Source organism: Aquarana catesbeiana, linkage group LG04 (assembly GCF_042186555.1).
Source record: "Aquarana catesbeiana isolate 2022-GZ linkage group LG04, ASM4218655v1, whole genome shotgun sequence".
Classification (NCBI taxonomy): domain Eukaryota; kingdom Metazoa; phylum Chordata; class Amphibia; order Anura; family Ranidae; genus Aquarana; species Aquarana catesbeiana.
Genome location: NC_133327.1, coordinates 18,191,679 through 18,213,100, shown reverse-complemented (window position 1 = coordinate 18,213,100; position 21,422 = coordinate 18,191,679). Strand labels below are relative to the sequence as shown.

The 21,422-nt window shown below is 43.2% G+C and overlaps 1 protein-coding gene across 1 annotated transcript in view; it reads right to left on the bottom strand.

Annotated features, from left to right (window-relative positions):
* The window catches only part of LOC141141116 (L-gulonolactone oxidase-like), a 226,011-nt gene that overhangs the window by 100,427 nt on the left and 104,162 nt on the right, over window positions 1–21,422 (bottom strand). The window contains exon 6 of the mRNA XM_073628825.1: window positions 17,226–17,411. Coding sequence (XP_073484926.1) covers window positions 17,226–17,411 — 186 coding nt within the window. The remainder of the gene's footprint in view (window positions 1–17,225; window positions 17,412–21,422) is intronic.

Sequence of the window (21,422 nt, the reverse complement as noted above, 5' to 3'; positions counted from 1 at the left end):
TTAGTTGAAGGGTTTAATGGAGAAGACTTGGTTAAAGGAAATGTTTTATAGAGGTCTATGCATCAGACTATTAAGATGGCCAACTGAAGAGGAAAGAGGAACGCAGGGATCTGGGTCTAAAGAGGGACATTTGCTCTGAATGAGGGACAGTTGGGAGCTATGCATACTATAAGTAAACTAAAGAGTGTTTTATAGACAGCATTTCAGATTTGGGTTTTCTTACACAGTAGAATCCTCCCGGGATTTCTCAGTGCTTTATGCAGTTGGGAAGTTTGTTAAGCAGGAAAGAGAGTTCGGAGATAATGTGTTCTTATCGGGATAATCAGGAGTTCAGAAGAAATGAGATTAACCTTTTGTCAGGCTTCAAGCCCTGCTGATTAGATTGAGATGCCGCTTCTTTTCATCATGCTCTTTGTGATGAGCAGCCTTGACAATCACAGGGAAATGGTGATGCCCAGCACCATCTACCGTCTCCCGATGTCTGTCCTGCATCATGAAGGGCAGGAGGTTGATTTTCACAATAGCAAACTTTTTAAAGTGATTGTAAAGTCTCTTTTTTTTTTTTTTTTTATACTTACCTCCTCTGTGCAGTTGGCTTTGCACAGAGCAGCCCGGATCCTCCTCATCTCTGGTCCCTCTTTGCTGCTCCTGGCCCCTCCCTCCTATCGAGTGCCCCCTCATCCAGCAGCTTCCTATGGGGGCACCCGAGCCGAGTCAGAGCTCCGTATATCCATTCAAACATGGAGACCCGACCCGGCCCCACCCCCTCTCTCCCCTGATTGGCTGACTGACTTTGATTGACAGCCGCAGGAGCCAATGATGCCACTGCTGTGTCTCAGCCAATCAGGAAGAGTGTCTAGGATGGCTTAGACACTCGTAGACATTGCTGGAGAAAGAGGAGGCTCAGGAAAGTAATTAGGGGGGTGCTGGGGAGGCTGCTACACACAGAAGGTTTTTTATCTTAATGCATAGAATGCATTAAAATAAAAAAAAAACCTTCTGCCTTTACAACTCCTTTAAGTTTTATGTAATTGGAACAATTGTTTGGGCTAAAGAACGTTGGCGCCTAACTCCTGCGCAAAACATTCTGTGCTTTTGGAGGAGATAGAACCTCTGTACAATTTTTACTGATCCTCATTGGGAAAATTTTAATCACTTCCTGTTTATTTGAAGGGGATCAGACAGAACAGGGAGCGAGGAGAAACCCCCTACTTTCTGCCTGCTAGAAAGTGGGTTAGATGGAACAGGAATTAAGGGGAAATGGTCAGTCAGATGGAGAAGAAAAAAAGGGAATATTTTATACTTTCTGACTATTTGAAGGAGGTCAGATGAAACAGGAAAGAAGAGAAAATCTCTCTAATTCATGTCTTAAGGGTGCCTGAATCCAAGCCCAGATCAAAGCCCAAACCCAGGCCTCAACCTAGCCCTGGATCCGAGCCAACCCAAAGCCTGAACTTAAGCCTAGACCAAAGCCTGTATCTAGGCCCAAACCAAAGCCCGAGGTCAAATGGAAAAGGAAAGAAAGTAAAATCTATTTTCTGGTTTATTTTAAGTGGGACCTAATCCTGAACCCAAGCCCGGACCAAAAAACAAACATAAGCCTGAACCTTAGCCCGGACCTAAGCCAACCCAATGCCTGAACTTAAGCCTAGACCAAAGCCTGAATCTAAGCCTGAACCTAAGCCCAAACCAAAGCCAGAGGGCAGATGGAGTAGGAAAGAAGGGGAAATCTCTCCTCTTCTAGTTTATTTTAAGGGGGACCTAATCCTGAACCCAAGTCTGGACCAAAGCCCAAACCTAAGCCCAGATCCAAGTAAACCCAAAGCATGATCCTAAGCCTAGACCAAAGCCCAAACCCAAACCTGAAATTAAGCCCAAACCCAAGCATGAACCCAAACCTAAACCAAAACCTGAACCTAAACTTGGACCAAAGCCAAAACCGAAGCCAAACTCAAACCTAAACCCAAACTCAGACCAAAGCCAGAGCCTAAGCCCAAACCCAACCAGAACCCAAACCTGAATCCAAACTTGAACCTAAACCCGAATCCAAGCCAACCCAAAGCTTGAACCTAAGCCTAGACCAAAGCCCGAACTCAAGCCTAAACCTAAGCCCAAACCAAAGTCAGAACCTAAGCCTGAACTCAAACTCAGACCAAAGACAGAACCCATGCCCGGACCCAAGCTCCTCAATAGTGAGAAGCATGAAAGAAACCTGGAGCAGCTTTTTCTACAGCAACTGCATTTTAGCTATCCCAAGACTTGTTAGCATAGCTTTATGTTAACATTTGATTATACAACCTGTTATAATGTTTATAGTTTATTTTGACTTTGATTTTAATATTCGGGACCTCGCTCTGTAGCGCAGGACACAGCAATATTTTTAAAAATAATTTAATTGGAATTTATGACAACTACTTCTCCTAAAAACATAAAAAAAAAAAAAAAACAGCGAGGAAAGCTGTCGGGAAGATTCAGCCGCACAAACATTTGTATTAATGCAACATGTACGTGGGCAGATCTGCAGGGAATTAATTAGGGATGTGAGTTTTTGACCTTGGGAAAGGCTAGGAGCGTTCTCTGCCCAGATCCGAGGCTATAATCTTACTGAAATGACTTTCACTTAAATACCACTGCCAAGAGCTTCGACTTTAATCTTCGGATATATCCGAGCAACAGGTTCCTCTTGCGTCCAGTCTCAGGCACTGATAAAGTAAACAACTGCATCTACAGCAGGCATGCGGGACCGATATACCAAGGCCGTACGCTGATTCGCTGGGCTGTCAGTCTACGCCGATGCATCTGGGCCCATTTGCAATTTCACAGGGCTTTGATGCATTTTAGGATGTTTTGGTACATTGGCAGCCAACAATTTTCAATGGTCTGCCGTAATGCAATTCATGTTAACAGTCCAATGCCATGGGCTGCCAATGCACCAAGATGCCCTGAAAATCGCCACACACTTTGCTATTCAAAGCATTATGGTGCATTGCCGTGTGTAGCTGTAATTCAGTGGGGGGGGATTAGACCTCTTCAGAGGGCAAGAGTCCTTCTCTGCAGCATGCTGCCTGTGCCTTTTAGACTTCCGCTGGGGAGCTATTTCATCTACAATTGTCAGCTCCATCTAGTGGCCATGAAGCAGTATTGTTCTGAAATGCTTTAATGAAGAAAATACCACATTATGGCCACTAGGTGGCGCTAACAATTGTAGCAAATAAACAAATTAGGCAAATTACGGGGAATTATTTGTGACAGCTATGCTTTAGAAATTCACCAAGTGTTTTTTTGTTTTTTTCTAATTAACCACTTCAGGTCCCACCCATAGTCAAATGATGTCCGCAGGAGGGATCTCCCATCCTGGGAGGGCGTCATATGACGTCCTAGGCTTCCTGGCCGTCTGGGGGGGGGGGGCACGCGCCCCCCCGCCACGTCACTTGGGAGCCGATGCACGTGCCCGGCAGCCGCGATGTCTGCCGGGCACCTGCGATTGCCCGGTAACAGAGCCGGGATGTGGATCTGTGTGTGTAAACACACAGATCCACATCCTGTCGGGGGAGAGGAGACCGATCATGTGTTCCGTGTACAGAGGAACACCGATCGGTCTCCTCCCCTTGTGAGTCCCCTCCCCCTACAGTTAGAATCACTCCCTAGGGAACACATTTAACCCCTTGATCGCCCCCTAGTGTTAACCCCTTCCCTGCCAGTGACATTTATACAGTAATCAATGCATTTTTATGGCACTGATCGCTGTATAATTGTCAGTGGTCCCAAAATGGTGTCAAAAGTGTCCGATGTGTCCGCCGCAATGTCACAATCACGATAAAAAAATGCAGATCGCCGCCATTACTAGTAAAAAAAAAATAAATAAATAAAAATGCCATAAAATTATCCCCAATATTGTAGACACTATAACTTTTGCGCAAACCAATCAATATACACTTATTGCGAATTTTTTTTACCAAAAATACGTAGAAGAATACATATCCGCCTAAACTGAGGAAAAAATTTGTTGTTTTTTTTTTTTTTAATTGGGATATTTATTATAGCAAAAAGTAAAAAAAAATAGTGTTTTTTTTTTTAAACTTGTCGCTCTTCTTTTGTTTATAGCGCACAAAATAAAAACCGCAGAGGTGATCAAATACCACCAAAAGAAAGCTCTATCTGTGTCGCGTTTTTGAGCAGCATTTTTACAGCGTTTTTGCCGCGTTTTGTGTGTTTTTTTTTTTTTTTTACAGTTTTTTTTTAGACTGTAAACAGTCTAAAAAAAAAAAAAGTCAAAAACGCCGCAAAAATGTTTTAAAAACGCTGTAAAAACGCTGTACTTGCGTTTTTGATGCTGGTCCATTGAATTCTATTACATGCAAAACGCTGCATTTTGCATGAAAAAAAGTCCCTGACCCTTTCCAAAAACGCAGAGGTACAAAAATGCATTGATGTGAACATGTTCCATAGGAACTCATGTTAAAAAATTCCCATGCATTTCTGCATCAAAAAACGCATTAGTGTGAATGGAGCCTTATTGAAGAGCTGCAGCTGGGTGGGATTTTTTATAGCTTTAGAGCGCAGAAACATTTATTTTATTTATTTTTTTATAAAGCCACATCACATGATCTTAGCGCTGTCAGAAATTTAAAGCGACGGCGCATCTTTTAGCCCAGGATTGCCTTGCACGGACATACGGTTGAATAGAACCTAGAGAGCCAGCAGCTCCACTCTGAGAACCTATGCGGGTTCAAGGTGGAAGGCGCCGAGAAGCCCAAGAGTATAGAAATGAATTACTTTTCCATTTGTGGCTTCAGTGGTGCGTGAGGCTATAAAGATGGAGTCGATTTTTAAAATTAGGACCCCCTGACATTGCCTAATTCAGCCCAATCTATCACCTCGCCCCCGAAGCCTCCCCCCCCCCCCCGCTGGGGTCTGATGTTTAGTCGGCAAGGGACTACTACTGGGTATTCACCGCCATTCTAGAATGTGTATTCCCTTCTAATATCCAGAGCCTCATCCCCCCCCCCCCTTCTCTTCAATTTCATTCCCGGGAGCCGCAGGGAGATGAGCGGCGCCCCGTTCCAGGGTCAAAGGTCAATGGCACTGCGAGTGTCACGCCGCAATCCGCATCTGTAAAATATTCCATTGACGTCTCTGCTCTGCTTTTACCATCTTCCCATTTACGTGGCATTATTTAATTTTTTGTTTTTTTATTTTTTTGTGTTATATATTATTTATTCTTTTTTTGCTTTGTTATTTATTTATTTCAGGTACTTATATAGCCAAATGAATGGTTTTCTACGCCGATCAGCCATAACTTTATGACCACTGACCAGGTTAAGTGAAAAACATTGATCATCTTGTCACAAGGGCGTCTGAAAGTGGGTGGGGTCTATTAACCGATTCAGCCCCAGAGGATTTTACCCCCTTCCTGACCGGAGTACTTTTTTTGCGATTTGGCACTGCGTTGCTTTAACTGACAATTGCGCGGTCCAAACAAAATCGACGTCCTTTTTTCCCCATAAATAGAGCTTTCTTTTGGTGGTATTTGATCGCCTCTTCGGTTTTTATTTTTTTTTGCGCTATAAACAAAAAAAGAGCAACAATTTTGCAAAAAAAAAGCAATATTTTTTACTTTTTGCTATAATAAATATCCTCCAAAAATATATAAAATGTTTTCCTCAGTTTAGTCCGATATGTATTCTTCTACATATTTTTGGTAAAAAAAAAAAAAAAATCGCAATAATATTGATTGGTTTGCGCAAAAGTTATAGCATCTACAAAATAGGGGATAGTTTTATAGCATTTTTATTATTATTTTTTTTTTTTATTAGTAATGGCGGCGATCTGCGATTTTTATCAGGACTGCGACATTATGGCGGACACAACGGACACTTTTGACACTATTTTGGGACCATTGTCATTTATACAGTGATCGGTGCTATAAAAATGCACTGATTACTGTGTAAATAACACTGGCAGGGAAGGGGTTAAACACTAGGGGGCGATCAAGCGGTTAAGTGTGTCCTAGGGAGCAATTCTAACTGTTGGGGGGGGTGGGCTTCCACTGACATGACAGCGATCACTGCTCCCGATGACAGGGAGCAGTGATCTCTGTCATGTCACTAGGCAGAACGGGGAGATGCCTTGTTTACATAGGGAGACCGGTGGACATAGAGTCCCCGGGACCCGTGGGCACAGTCACGCTGTACGCGCGCGCCCGCTAGCCCCACCATTTAACCACCTCAATACAGAGCACTTTCACCCCCTAGTGAAGGTGGTCACGTCATATGAAGTCCGCCCAGAACGAGAGCTGCCTCGTCCCACAGTCATATGACAGTGGGCGGACAGCTAGTGGTTAAAGGGGACGTACAGGTACGCCCATTTGCCAACCGCTGCCGTTGTGCCGACGTATATTGGCGTGCAGTGGTCGGCAAGTGATTAGGCAGCAAGTGAACATGTTTTCCCTGAAGTTGATGGGTTAAAAGCAGAAAAAAAAAATGGGCATCTCAGTTTGTTTGTGTATGGGGCTGCGTAGGCGCAGACCGGTCAGGGTGCCCATGTTGAGCTTTGTCCACAGCCAAAAGCACCTACAATGTTCATGTGAACATCAGAACTGGACCATGGAGCAATGGTAGAAGGTGGACTGGTCTGATAAATCACGTTTTCTTTTACATCATGGGGCTGGCCGGGTGTGTGTGAGTCATTTACCTAGGGAAGAGATGGCACCAGGATGCAGTATGGGGAGAAGGCAAGCCGGAGGAGGCAGTGTAATGCTTTGGACAATGTTCTGCTGGGTATAGAGATGTGTAATTTGTTTAGTTCCAAATTCGTTTTTTAACAAATTTTGACAAATTTCCACAATTTCCGCAATTTCCGAATTTTCGAAAATTCGGAATTTCGGAAATTCGGAAGTTCTAAATTTCTAAAATTCGAAATTCCGGAAGTTCGAAATTTCTAAAATTCGGAAATTCAGAAGTTCGTAAATTCGATATGAGGAAATTTGAAAAATTCGGAAGTTTGGAAATGTGAAAATCCGAAAAAAAGAATGAAAATCGGAAAATTCAAAAGAATGAAAATCCGAAAATTCCAAAACTCGAAAATCTAAACTAACTAATAATAATAACTATTAAATTATAGGCATTGGAATTTCATTTAAAATTGGGCTGTTTGTGAAAGTAACGAGTGCGAATTTATCCGAATTTACGAATTATCTGAAATAACGAATGCCGTATCTAAAAGGATGGACTGTAACGATCTAATAATAATAAAACCTTTTTATTATTATTATTAATTTGTTCCATTCCATTTGTTTAGATGCGGCATTCGTTATTTCGGATAATTCATAACTTCAGATAAATTTGTATTCACAAACAGCCAAATTTGAAAGGAAATTCCAATAATATAATATAATAATATATATTATATAAAATAATATAATTTAATAGTATTTAGTTAATAATAGTTATTATTAGTTATTATTTCGAATTTTACTGATTTTCTTTTTTTTTTTCAGATTTTCGAATTTTTGAATTTCCGAATTTTCGAATTCCGAAAGTTCGGAAATTCAGAATTCGAAAGTTCGAAAATTCGGAATTTGGAAAATTGGAAATTTGAGAATTAGGAAATATGAAAGTTCGAAATTCGAAAATCCGAATTTGCAGATTTCCGAATTTCCGAATTTCCGAATTCCGAATAATAACGAATGCCACATCTAAAAGAATGGAACGTAACGATCTAATAATAATAAAACCTTTTTATTATTATTATTTATTATTAATTTGTTCCATTCCATTTGTTTAGATGCGGCATTCGTTATTTCGGATAATTTGTAACTTCAGATAAATGTATATTCGTTACGTTCACAAACAGCCAAATTTGAAAGGAAATTCCAATACCTATAATTTAATAGTTAGTTATTATTAGTTAGTTATTATTTCGAATTTTACTGATTTTCTTTCTTTTTTTCAGATTTTCAAATTTTCGGATTCTCGAATTTTTGAATTTCCAAATTTTCGAATTCCGAAAGTTCGGAAATTCGGAATTCGAAAGTTTGGACATTTGGAATCCAAAAATTCGGAAATCCGAATTTTCGGATTTCCAGATTTCCGAATTTTCGAATTTCCGAATTCCGAATTTTCGAATTTCTGAAGAAAGCAAAAAAATTAATGAAACGAAAACGAACAAATTTTTTGTCAGTGCACATGTCTAGCTGGGAAGCCTTGGCTCCTGCCATTCTTGTGGACGTTGCTTAAAATGTACCACCTACCTAAACATTATTGGTGACCAAGTGCACCCTTTCATGGAAATGGTATTCTCTAAAGCAGTGACCTCTTTTAGCAGGATAATGCTCCCTACCACACTGCAAAAATGGTTTGAGGCCTGGTTCACACCTATGCAGGTTGCATATTCCGGATGCATTTTGCAGTTTTCAATACACTTTTTTGATCCATTGAAGTCTATGGAACCAAAAACCAGAAGAAAGTCCCTGTCTCTTTCCATAAAACGCACAGATGTGAATATGGGGTGGGCGACTACATGGCAAATGAGGTTCAATGTAGAAAAATGTAAAATAATGCATTTGGGTGGCAAAAATATGAATGCAATCTATATACTGGGGGGAGAACCTCTGGGGGAATCTAGGATGGAAAAGGACCTGGGGGTCCTAGTAGATGATAGGCTCAGCAATGGCATGCATTAAAAGGGGGATCAACTGCAGAGATAAAAGGATAATTCTCCCGCTCTACAAGACTCTGGTCCGGCCGCACCTGGAGTATGCTGTCCAGTTCTGGGCACCAATCCTCAGGAGGGACGTACTGGAAATGGAGCGAGTACAAAGAAGGGCAACAAAGCTAATAAAGGGTCTGGAGGATCTTAGTTATGAGGAAAGGTTGCGAGCACTGAACTTATTCTCTCTGGAGAAGAGACGCTTGAGAGGGGATATGATTTCAATTTACAAATACCGTACTGGTGACCCCACAATAGGGATAAAACTTTTTCGCAGAAGAGAGTTTAATAAGACTCGTGGCCACTCATTACAATTAGAAGAAAAGAGGTTTAACCTTAAACTACGTAGAGGGTTCTTTACTGTAAGAGCGGCAAGGATGTGGAATTCCCTTCCACAGGCGGTGGTCTCAGCGGGGAGCATTGATAGCTTCAAGAAACTATTAGATAATCACCTGAATGACCGCAATATACAGGGATATGTAATGTAATACTGACACATAATCACACACATAGGTTGGACTTGATGGACTTGTGTCTTTTTTCAACCTCACCTACTATGTAACTATGTAACATGGCCCATAGGAAACCATGGTCAGAGGCTGTACACTTAGTCTGTACTCATTTGTGATGCTTTGATATCCATTCTTATACAATAAAGGTGAATTTTTTTGGAGTGCGGCTATCCAGCTATTTATTTTTTCCCGATTTGATCAGTTTCACTGCCTTAGTAATTACCACAGCTGTTTTATCTGAGGGGAAATCCTGAAAACATGACCTGTTGGGGCGCCTTGAGGACTGGAGTTGAGAAACATTGAGTTAGAGGAACACAACAACAAGTTTCAGGTGTTGACTTGGCCTCCAAATTCTCCTGATTTCAGTCTAGGAAAACAAGTCCGATCCATGGCGGCCCCACCTCGCAACTTACAGGACTTGAAGGGGATGTAAAGGCAGAAGGTTTTTTTGTCTTATTGCATTCAGTGCATTAAGATAAAAAGCCTTCTGTGTGCAGCAGCCCCCCTCAGCCCCTCCTAATACTTACCTGAGCCTCCTCTCTGTCCAGTGATGTCCACGAGTGTCTCAGCCATCCGGGACTCTCCCTCCTGATTGGCTGGTACACAGCAGTGGCTCCATTGCTGGCAATCAAAGGCAGTTAGCCAATCAGGGGAGAGAGGGGGCGGGGTTCGAGCCACGGCTCCATGTCTACATGGATACACGGAGCTGTAGCTCAGCTCGGGTGCCCCCATAGCAAGCTTCTTGCTGTGGGGGCACTCGACAGGAGGGGGGCCAGGGGAACCAGCATGGGACCCGAAAAGAGGAGCATTGGGGCTGCTCTGTGCAAAACCAACTGCACAGTAAGTATAACATGTTTGTTATTTTTAAAGGGAAAAAAAAAATAGACTTTAGTATCACTTTAAAGGATCTACTATATATAATTATATACATGGCTTTTTTTCAGTGTTAACGGGGGGGGGGGGGGGGGGGGACAGTTCCGGGCACCTTCAGCACTGAATGTAAGTAATGGCAAGGGGTGCTCGAGTGTGCTGGAGATCTATTGATGCCAGGGTCTAGTCTCACTAGGGGGAATGTAGTGTTGCTGAGGGATCTAATTTTACGTGGGTGGGGGTCTATTGTTGCTGATGGGGAACCTGTTGTTGCTGGGGAAGACGGGTGGTCTTATATTGCTGGGGGGGGGGGTCAATCGTTGCTGGGAAGGATCTACTGTTAAGGAAGAGGTCTATTGATGCTGGCTGCTGGGAGATCTGTTGTTGCTGCTGGAGGTCTATTGTTAGGGGGGGATCTATTGTTGCCGGGCAGCTCTATTGTTTTGGTGGGATCATTTGTTGCTGGGCAGGAAGAGGTCTATTGATGCTGGCTGCTGGGAGATCTACGTTGTTGCTGCTGGAGGTCTATTGTTATGGGGGATCTATTGTTGCTGGGCAGGTCTATTGTTGTGGTGGTATCTATTGTTGCTGGGCAGGAAGAGGTCTATTGATGCTGGCTGCTGGGAGATCTGTTGTTGAGGCTGGAGGTCTATTGTTGTGGTGGGATCTATTGTTTCTAGGGGGTGTACACTGTCGTGGGGGATCTGTCATTACTGGGGGTGTCTATTTTTGTGCGGGAGATCTATTGTTGCTGGGGGTGTGTTGTTGTGGGTGGGTCTATTGTTGCTGGTGGGTCTATTGTTGTGGGGGGGTCAAACAGTGCTGGAGGGGGATCTATTGTTGCTGGAGGTCTATTGTTGTAGTGGGATCTATTGTTTCTGGGGCGTGTACACTGTTGTGAGGGATCTATCATTACTGGGGGTATCTATTGTTGTGCGGAAGATCTATTGTTGCTGGGGGTGTGTTGTTGTGGGTGGGTCTATTGTTGCTGGTGGGTCTATTGTTGTGGGGGGGTCGTCAAACAGTGCTGGAGGGGGATCTATTGTTGCTGGAGGTCTATTGTTGCTGTGGAATCTATTGTTTCAGGGGGGGGGTGTACACTGTTGTGGGGGATCTATCATTACTGGGGGTGTCTATTTTTGTGGAGGAGATCTATTGTTGCTGGGGGTGTGTTGTTGTGGGTGGGTCTATTGTTGTAGGGGGGTAAACCGGTGCTGGAGGGGGATCTATTGTTGCTGGGTATCTATTTTACTGCATTACTTGTTATCATTAACAAATTCCATACAAATTACTTATCACCACAAAAGTGATACTTGCTTCTGTATTCTCTAAAAGGCGCGGCACTGGGAGGTGGTTAGGGGGAGGAACCAAGGGACGGAGCTCGGAGGTGGGAAAGGGGCGGAGACAAGGGGTGACTCAGAAAGGCAGAGTTCTTGCACCTACTCTCTGAGAAAAAAAGCCCTGATTATATATAATAATAATACATCAAATATTTAATAATACTATTATATAATACTATATATTATACTATATTTTACCACCTATATACAATCCTTATTTTACAAATAAATATGTAAAACATGACAAAGGGTCCCCAGAGCACTATGGGTTGCCAAAGTGTTAGAACAATCACTTGATCACTTTTACAGGCAGCAGAAGGGGTTCCCTCCCCCCTACCACCACCACCGTTATTCCCAGGCTCTTCCGTCCCCCCGGGGAGGCGGACTTTTCCGACCGGCGGCATCAGCTGCACTGAGCAGAGTGAGAGGAACTGAGCAACAACAACTATTTTGTTCTCCAGGGCCTCTGCTTAAAGATATATTTATATATTTAGGGGGTTCTAAGAAATTATCTAGTGGAAAGAAAGCTGATTTTCCATGTATGTGAGAAATGTCAGAACTGGCTTGGGGGTCAAGTGGTTAAGCAAAGTCTGGGTGACAATTTACATTTTAGAAAAAAGTAAAACCCTGGCAGTCACATGAGATCTCAGGGCCAATTATCTTCTCCGTCAATCCAGCCTGCACTTATCAAGTGTTGAAGTTTCACATTGTTGCTGTTCCTGAGACACGGCCCTCATTAATAGAGGTTTTCAGACTTTCCCTTTCACTGGCCGTGTTCCCAGATATACATTTTTCTCTTGTTTTAATATTTTTTGACACTATTTTAAAAGTCTTGAAATATTTGAGGGCTGGAGGAGAGCATTGAGGCTTGCCTTGTTTTATGTCATGGTAAAGCTGGTTTTATGAATCTCTGTAGATATTATTATTATTATTATTATTAATAATAATAATAATAATAATAATAATATTAATAATAATAATGTTTATTGTTATTATTATTATATTTTGTTTATATACTGTATATTTTAATGTTAATATTATTTTATGTATTTTATTATTACTGTTATTATGCATTTATATTATTATTGTTGTTTCTATCATCATCATTCTTATTATTATCATTTTATATTATATTCTTTTTTTAATTGTATTTATTATTATTATTATTATTATTATTATTATTATTATTATTATTATATATTATATTTTATTTTGTTATTAATATACTGTAAATTCATTGCTGTTATTATTATTAGCGGTGCACCGAAATTAAAATTCCAGTGCCAAAACCGAAACTTCAAGATGCACTTGGCTGAAAACCGAAACCGAAACTGACAGTTTAAAAAAAAAATGTAATTTAGTTAATGTGCCTGGCATTTTTGCGTTGAAGTCAATAGCACACGATTTTGCTTTAATATTAATGGGACGCAATTTTTGCATTGCAGCAAATAGGGGGCATTTTTGCATTGAAGTAAATAGGACGCGATTTTGCATTGCAGTCAAAAGGGGGCATTTTTGCATTAAAGTAAATGGGACACGATTTTGCATTCAAGTCACTGGGAAGCAGCATGCCATTATCGACGCTTTTTTTTTTTTTCAATCGGTAAAATGCAGATAACCCTATTTTCCGGTGGCTGAGGTATCGGTGCATCCCTAGTTATTATTATTATTTTTATGTATTATTATTATTATCATCATTATTATTGTTATTTTTTATTATTATTGTTGTTGTTACTAGATATTATTGTATTATATTTTATCATTAACATTATTTATTGTTATAATAATAAAAATAAAATAAAAAATAATGTCCATAATAAAATATAATATAATAACATCTAATAACAATTATAAATAATAATAATAATAATATTTTTGTTAATACTAAAATATAGCCTCTGATATGTCCTCCTTTAGTATGTCCGCATCCTCTGACATGTCCTGTATCATGTCCGTAGCCTCTGACATGTCCTCCTGTACCATGTCCACAGCCTCTGACATGTCCTCCTGTACCATGTCTGCAGCCTATGACTTGTCCTCCTGTACCATGTCCCCAGCCTCTGATATGTCTTCCTGTACTATGTCCGCAGCCTATGACTTGTCCTCCTGTACCATGTCCCCAGCCTCTGATATGTCTTCCTGTACTATGTCCGCAGCCTATGACATGTCCTCCTGTACCATGTCCCCAGCCTCTGATATGTCCTCCTGTACCATATCCGCAGCCTCTGGCATGTCTTCCTGTACCATGTCCGGAGCTTATGACATGTCCTCCTGTACCATATCCACAGCCTCTGACATGTCCTCCTGTACCATGTCCACAGCCTCTGACATGTCCTCCTGTACTATGTCTGCAGTCTCTGACATGTCCTCCTGTATCATGTCCGTAGCCTCTGACATGTCCTCCTGTACCATGTCCGCAGCCTCTGGCATGTCCTCCTGTACCATGTCCCCAGCCTCTGATATGTCTTCCTGTACCATGTCCACAGCCTCTGATATGTCCTCCTGTACCATGTCCCCAGCCTCTGATATGTCCTCCTGTACCATATCCGCAGCCTCTGACATGTCCTCCTGTACCATGTCCACAGTCTCTGATATGTCCTTCTGTACTATGTCTTTAGCCTCTGACAGGTCCTGCTGTATCATGTCCGCAGCCTCTGACATGTCCTCCTGTACCATGTCCACAGCCTATGACATGTCCTCCTGTACCATGTCCGCAGCCTCTGACATGTCCTCCTGTACCATGTCCACAGCCTCTGACATGTCCTCCTGTACCATGTCCACAGCCTCTGACATGTCCTCCTGTACTATGTCTGCAGCCTCTGACATGTCCTCCTGTATCATGTCCGTAGCCTCTGACATGTCCTCCTGTACCATGTCCCCAGCCTCTGATATGTCTTCCTGTACTATGTCTGCAGCCTCTGACATGTCCTCCTGTATCATGTGCAAAGCCTCTGACATGTCCTCCTGTACCATGTCCCCAGCCTCGGATATGTCCTCCTGTACCATATCCGCAGCCTCTGACATGTCCTCCTGTACCCTGTCCACAGTCTCTGATATGTCCTTCTGTACTATGTCTTTAGCCTCTGACAGATCCTGCTGTATCATGTCCGCAGCCTCTGACATGTCCTCCTGTACCATGTCCACAGCCTATGACATGTCCTCCTGTACCATATCCACAGCCTCTGACATGTCCTCCTGTACCATGTCCACAACCTCTGACATGTCCTCCTGTACCATGTCCACAGCCTCTGACATGTCCTCCTGTACTATGTCATCAGCCTCTGACATGTCCTCCTGTATCATGTCCGTAGCCTCTGACATGTCCTCCTGTACCATGTCCCCAGCCTCTGATATGTCCTTCTGTACTATGCCTTTAGCCTGTGACAGGTCCTGCTGTATCATGTCCGCAGCCTCTGACATGTCCTCCTGTACCATGTCCACAGCCTATGACATGTCCTCCTGTACCATGTCCACAGCCTCTGACATGTCCTCCTGTACCATGTCCACAGCCTCTGACATGTCCTCCTGTACTATGTCTGCAGCCTCTGACATGTCCTCCTGTATCATGTCCGTAGCCTCTGACATGTCCTCCTGTACCATGTCCCCAGCCTCTGATATGTCCTTCTGTACTATGTCTTTAGCCTCTGACAGATCCTGCTGTATCATGTCCGCAGCCTCTGACATGTCCTCCTGTACCATGTCCACAGCCTATGACATGTCCTCCTGTACCATATCCGCAGCCTCTGACATGTCCTCCTGTACCATGTCCACAGCCTCTGACATGTCCTCCTGTACCATGTCCACAGCCTCTGACATGTCCTCCTGTACTATGTCTGCAGCCTCTGACATGTCCTCCTGTATCATGTCCGTAGCCTCTGACATGTCCTCCTGTACCATGTCCCCAGCCTCTGATATGTCCTTCTGTACTATGCCTTTAGCCTGTGACAGGTCCTGCTGTATCATGTCCGCAGCCTCTGACATGTCCTCCTGTACCATGTCCACAGCCTATGACATGTCCTCCTGTACCATGTCCACAGCCTCTGACCACCTCCTGCACCATGGAATGCAATTATTATGGAATTATAACGAATCAGCTTGACAAAATTTTATAAATTGTTTCATGTATTGTATTTATTCATTAATACATTTGTACACTGTGTATTTAGTGACAAATATTATTCTATACTAAACTAGAACTAAATTCTATACATGGTGACTATTAATGTGTTTATTGGAAATCAGAAGATGGAAATTGTATGCGGTGAACACAATCTGTGTTTTTTTCGCCTCGAGGGACGGAGAGGAACACATAACTGGGGACGGCCATATCATTACAATGGGGTTGTCAGGTCAGCACAGGGGTGGAGGGAAGGAGATGGAAAACCTGAATGACGGAGCCTGTAGGTTAATGCGGGGTGGACCTCGGCTGATATGACATGTAGATTGGATTGGGGGGAAGAGAGCACATCAGAGAGGACACCGGGGCTGACAACAAGGCTGGAGAGGAATCAGACACTAATAATAAAGATACACTGTATCCATAGTTCTATCTGTGAAATGCGTACTGTATATAATACAATAGAGAGTTTTCACTCAGCAAAATTCAAGACATTTCAACAAATTGTATTAATTGTATAATGCAGGCGATAATTAAAGCTGAATTCCTGGATAAGCAAAGTGTCTGAAGTGTCTTTATAAAAAATTTGCAATGCTGTTTGTCTATTGAAACTGTATGTTCTGTGCGAAAGGGGAAAAAAAATCTAATGTTTTCAGAATATATTCCCTGCAGATCGAATGTGTGAATGCTGAACATAGCACATTATGACCACTAGATGGCACTGACTGTCTCAGACAGTGGGTATGGCTCCTCATCGCCACCTAGTGGCCATAATGCTGTATTTTCTCACATCAATAAAAAAAAAAAAAATGTGCATAGCTGTTTGTCTATCGAAACTGCATGTTCTGTGCAAATAGGGCAACATCGAATGTTCTCAGGCTACAGTTTTGATGGATAAACAGCTATGTGATTTTTCTTTTTTTATAAATACGCCCCCTTATGATTTGCGCATTTCTTCCAGATCTGTACAGTAATCCAGTGTGAAACTTTCCCGTAATAAATGAATACATAAATAGATAAAATATTAGTTGATCAAATGTCACAGGCATACTGCATGTATTTTTTGGTGTAATTTCTCTAATAGAGTAATCCCTATGATAATTGGCTCCACCTAGTGGCCAAAATGTGATCTATTTTCTCATTGAGGTATTTCAGAAAATGAAACCGCATTTTGGCCACTAGATGGAGCTGACAATTTTAAGGATTGATCTATTAAAAAACTAGAGTCACATATCCTTCAGCCTGCCCTAATGTGTGTGAGACAATCGTCCAACCAATGTTTTCTAAACAGACCAAATCAAAACCATTACACTTTTTCTTTAGAGGACTGCCTTGGGAACTTTACTGCCTCCGACATCCACATGGAACCAGGTAGAGTCAGAGCAATGGACTACTGGAGCAGGAGCACATACAGTTCTCTTGTCCATCCACCTTCTCCACCATGTGGTCTTGAGTCAGGAGGCTCCAACCACCGCCATCATGGATCAGGTGTTGGGAACCTGCTGCTTACCTACCATATATCTGTAAGGCCAGTAGAATTCTGACCAGTTACCCTGTATCTGGTGAATGTTTTTTTTTTTTTTTTTAATATTTTTGCACCTTTTTTCAGTTTAGTGCACATACCAAGACCAGTTGGTTACTTTGGTGTTATAAGATCTGCAATGCTTTCATCAATACCTCTTGTAACGTGGAGGAGAACTGGATCTCCTGCAGGCGGAAGGCGGGTCTACACTGCAGAGTGACGGTGAGAATGACCCCCAAGGAGCCCAGGTGAAGACGGGCCGCCTGAAAGATTTCAGGGTTCGCCGACTCAGAACATTCCAGAATTTCCCCAGATGCCATCATCATCGTCAGCGATAACACCTGCAAAAGAAGGATGAAAGGTTAGCCTCATGAACATGCAGTATTTATGCAATCTCTTTGCTTATGTCCTTTTAGAAGTCTCCATAGCCCCAGGGTACCCCCGAAGTCTAGAAATGCTCAAATCTGCAAAGCTTCAGTACTTTCTGGTACCCTAGTGATAAAGGTCTCTCCCTTTCCACCACCCACCACTCTCTATTGTCCCATCACTTTGATTGGTATCTTCATTGGCCAATAGGTAGACACAAGAGATTGTAGAGGGCGGCCAGCTGGTGACACTATCACAAACTATTGAAGATCTTCAAACTTCAGCACTTTCTGGTAGACTAAAGATGAAGGTCTCTCTCTTTCCACCACCCACTACTCTCTATTGCAAGGGTCTTCAAACTGCGGCCCTCCAGGTGTTCAGGAACTACAATTCCCATTATGCCTAGTCATGTCTGTGAATGTCAGAGTTTTACAATGCCTCATGGGATGTGTAGTTCTGCAACAGCTGGAGGGCCGTAGTTTGAGGATCCCTGCTCTATTGGCTCATTACTTCGATTGGTATCTTCACTGGCCAATAGGGAGACACAAGAGATTGTATGGAGCGGGCCAGCTGGCGACACTATCACAAACTTTTGAAGCTCTGCAAACTTCAGCACTTTATGGTATACTAGATATGAAGGCCCATCCCTTTACACTATCCACAACTCCCTATTGGCCCATCAATTTGATTGGTGTCTTCATTGGACAAAAGGAAAATACAGGAGAAGGGGGGGGGGGGAATGGACCAGTTTGTGATACTACCAGCAAGTGTTGAAGGTATGCAAACTTCAGCACTTTCTCGTACAATGATAAAGGCCCACCACTTTCCACCACTTTCTATTGACCCTTCAATTTGATTGGTGTCCTATAGGGAGACTCAGGAGACAGAAGGGGGCAGACGGACTTATGACACTACCAGGAAGTGTTATCTTCATTGGTCAGTAGGGAGACAAAAGAGACAGGAGGGGGCAGGCCAACTTGTGACACTACAACAAGTGTCAGAGCTCTGTAAACTTCAGCATTTTCTGGTAGACTAATGATAAAGGCCCATCCCTTCCCACCACCAGCAACTCCTTATTGGCTCATCAGTTTGATTGGTGTCTTCATTAACCAAAAATGAGACAGAAAAGACAGGAGGGGGTGGACCAGTTTGCAACACTACCAGCAAGTGTTGAAGCTCTTCAAACTTCTTCCCTTTCTGGTACACTAGTGATGAAGGCCCACCCCTTTCCACCACCCACCACTCCCTGTTGACCCGTGAATTTGATTGGTATCTTTATTGGTCAGTAGGGAGGCAGAAGAGACAGGGGAGGGTGAGCCAGCTTGTGATATCACCAGGAAGTTTTGAAGCTCTGCAGACTTCAGCACTTTCTGTTATACTATTGATGAAGGCCCATTCCTTTCCATCATCCACAACTCCCTTTAGGCCAATCAATTTGATTGTTGTTGTCAATGGCCAATAGGAAGATGGAAGAGACCGGGGGGGGCAGGCTAGCTTGTGACACTACCAGGAAATGTTATCTTCATTGGTCAGTAGGGAGACAGAAGAGACAAGAGGGGGCAGACCAACTTGTGACACTACCAAGAAGTGTCAGAGCTCTGCAAACTTCACCACTTTCTGGTAGGCTAGTGATGAAGGCCCATCCCTTTTCTCCATCCACTACTTCCTATTGACCAATCAAATTGAATGGTATCTTCATTGGCCAATAGGGAGACACACAAGACATTGGAGCAGGCTAGCTTGTGACACTACCAGGAAGTGTCAGGGCTCTGTAAACCTCACCACTTTCTGGTAGACTAGTGATGATTTTTTTTTTCTTATGGGGCTAGGAGTGTCTAGAAGGAATGGTCACGTTTCTCGATTAGTAAAATATGAGTATTGATTAAGAATACCCAACATATTTCTGGTGAAAGGCCTACCACTTCTTCAAGGCTTAAAATGTAATAAATGAGTGAGAGCAGCCAACGGATTTCGGGGGGAAATCCTACCACTTCTTTAAAGCTTAAAATGTATGAAATTATTAAGAGCAGTCAACAAATTTCGGGGGAAAGGCCTACCACTTCTTCAGGGCTTAAAATATATGAAATGATTAAGAGCAGCCAACACATTTCGGGGGGAATGCGTACCACTTCCTTAGGGCTTAAAATGTATGAAATGATTAAGAGCTACCTATAGGCAAGGTAGGCATCGGTCTAGAGCGCACATCAGTGGGGGGCGCCACAGCCTCGCTCACTGCCCTCACCTCCACCGCCCATTCACCCACTCGTCAGCTCACCTGCTGCACATCCCCCACCCGCTGGCTCGCCCGCTGTACTGTGCACATCACCCGCCCGCTGGTTTACCTGCCGCACATCCCCTGTCCACCGGCTCGCCCGCTGCACATTCCCCTGCCTGCCGGCTTGCCTGCTGCACTGTGCACATCCCCCGTCCACTGTTTTTCCCGTACGAGGAGGAGGTAGGCTAGGTCTGCCCCACATCTTCCCCTTGTCCCCCCTGTGCCCACCCACAACCTCTGCGTGCAGCCAATCTGTGCCTGGGAAGGGGATGTGGGCGGGAGATTTCAAAGCAGCCAGTGCTCCTATCCTGATGTCGCTGCCTGAGCCTCTGAAGACAATGCAGCCCTGGGTGAGTGGTCTCTCCCCTCTCTCTCTTCCTTCAATGTGCCATAGTCTTCCTGCCTTCCATGTGCCATAGTCTTCCTGCCTTCCATGTGCCATAGTCTTCCTGCCTTCCATGTACTATAGTGATCCTGCCTTCTATGTACCATAGTGAGCCTTTCTTCCTGCCTTCCATGTACCATAGTGCTCCATATGCCTTCCATGTGCCATAGCGGTCCTTTCTTCCTGCCTTTCATGTACCAATAGCATAGCTCCCAACTGTCCCTGATTTCGAGGGACTGTCCCTGATTTGGAGCAATGTCCCTCTGTGCCTCTTTCCCCCTCATTTGTCCCTCATTTTGATCTGATCTATATAGTTGTATATAAAATGCACTTTTTATCTTTCAAAAAGTGTTTCCCACTGATAAACCTTTCATCCAATTTCTAAATTGCTGCATTTGTACATTTTAAAAGCCAATATAAAGGAATAGTAGTGGTAAAAAAAAAGTCCTTGTGGATTTGGAACCTTTTTTTTTGGTTAATTCTCCTTTAAGGGGGTGTGGCAGGGGGCATGTCCTATGCTTACATACGTTTGTTAGTAGGTGTCCCTCATCTCCATCTCAAAATTTTGGGAGGTATGCAATAGTGATCCTTCATGCCTTCCATGTGACATAGTGGTCCTTCCTTCCTGCCTTGCATGTGCCTTAGTGATCCCTCCTTTCTGCTTTCCATGTACCATAGTGGTCCTTCCTCCCTTCCTTCCCTGTACCATAGTGATCCTTCCTGCCTTCCAGGTGTCATAGTGATCCTTCCTGCCTTCCAGGTGCCATAGTGATCCTTCCTTTCTTCCATGTGCCATAGTGATCCTTCCTTTCTTCCATGTACCATAGTGATATTTTCTTTCTTCCATGTACCACAGTGATCCTTCCTTCCTGCCTTCCATGTACCATAGTGATCCTTCCTTCCTGCCTTCCATGTGCCATAGTGATCCTTCCTTTCTTCCATGTACCATAGTGATATTTTCTTTCTTCCATGTACCACAGTGATCCTTCCTTCCTGCCTTCCATGTACCATAGTGATCCTTCCTTCCTGCCTTCCATGTACCATAGTGATCCTTCCCTCATACTGCAGTACTTATTCTCTGGCTCCATCCTGGGTTCCACAGGTCCTTCATAATCCTCTATTATAAGCTATCTATTTTCAGTGTAAATAAAACCAGATGTATTGTAAGTTTTTCTTCTAAATGCTTGTGTTGAGGTTTACATGTATCCCTGAGACTCCAGCTTGTGGCTCAGCAATCAAAGCATATTCATATTTTATAGGTACAAGTAAACCCAGGTTTGGTTTAACCATGGCCCCGAAACCCCTCCCATGATCATGTGTGGCGAC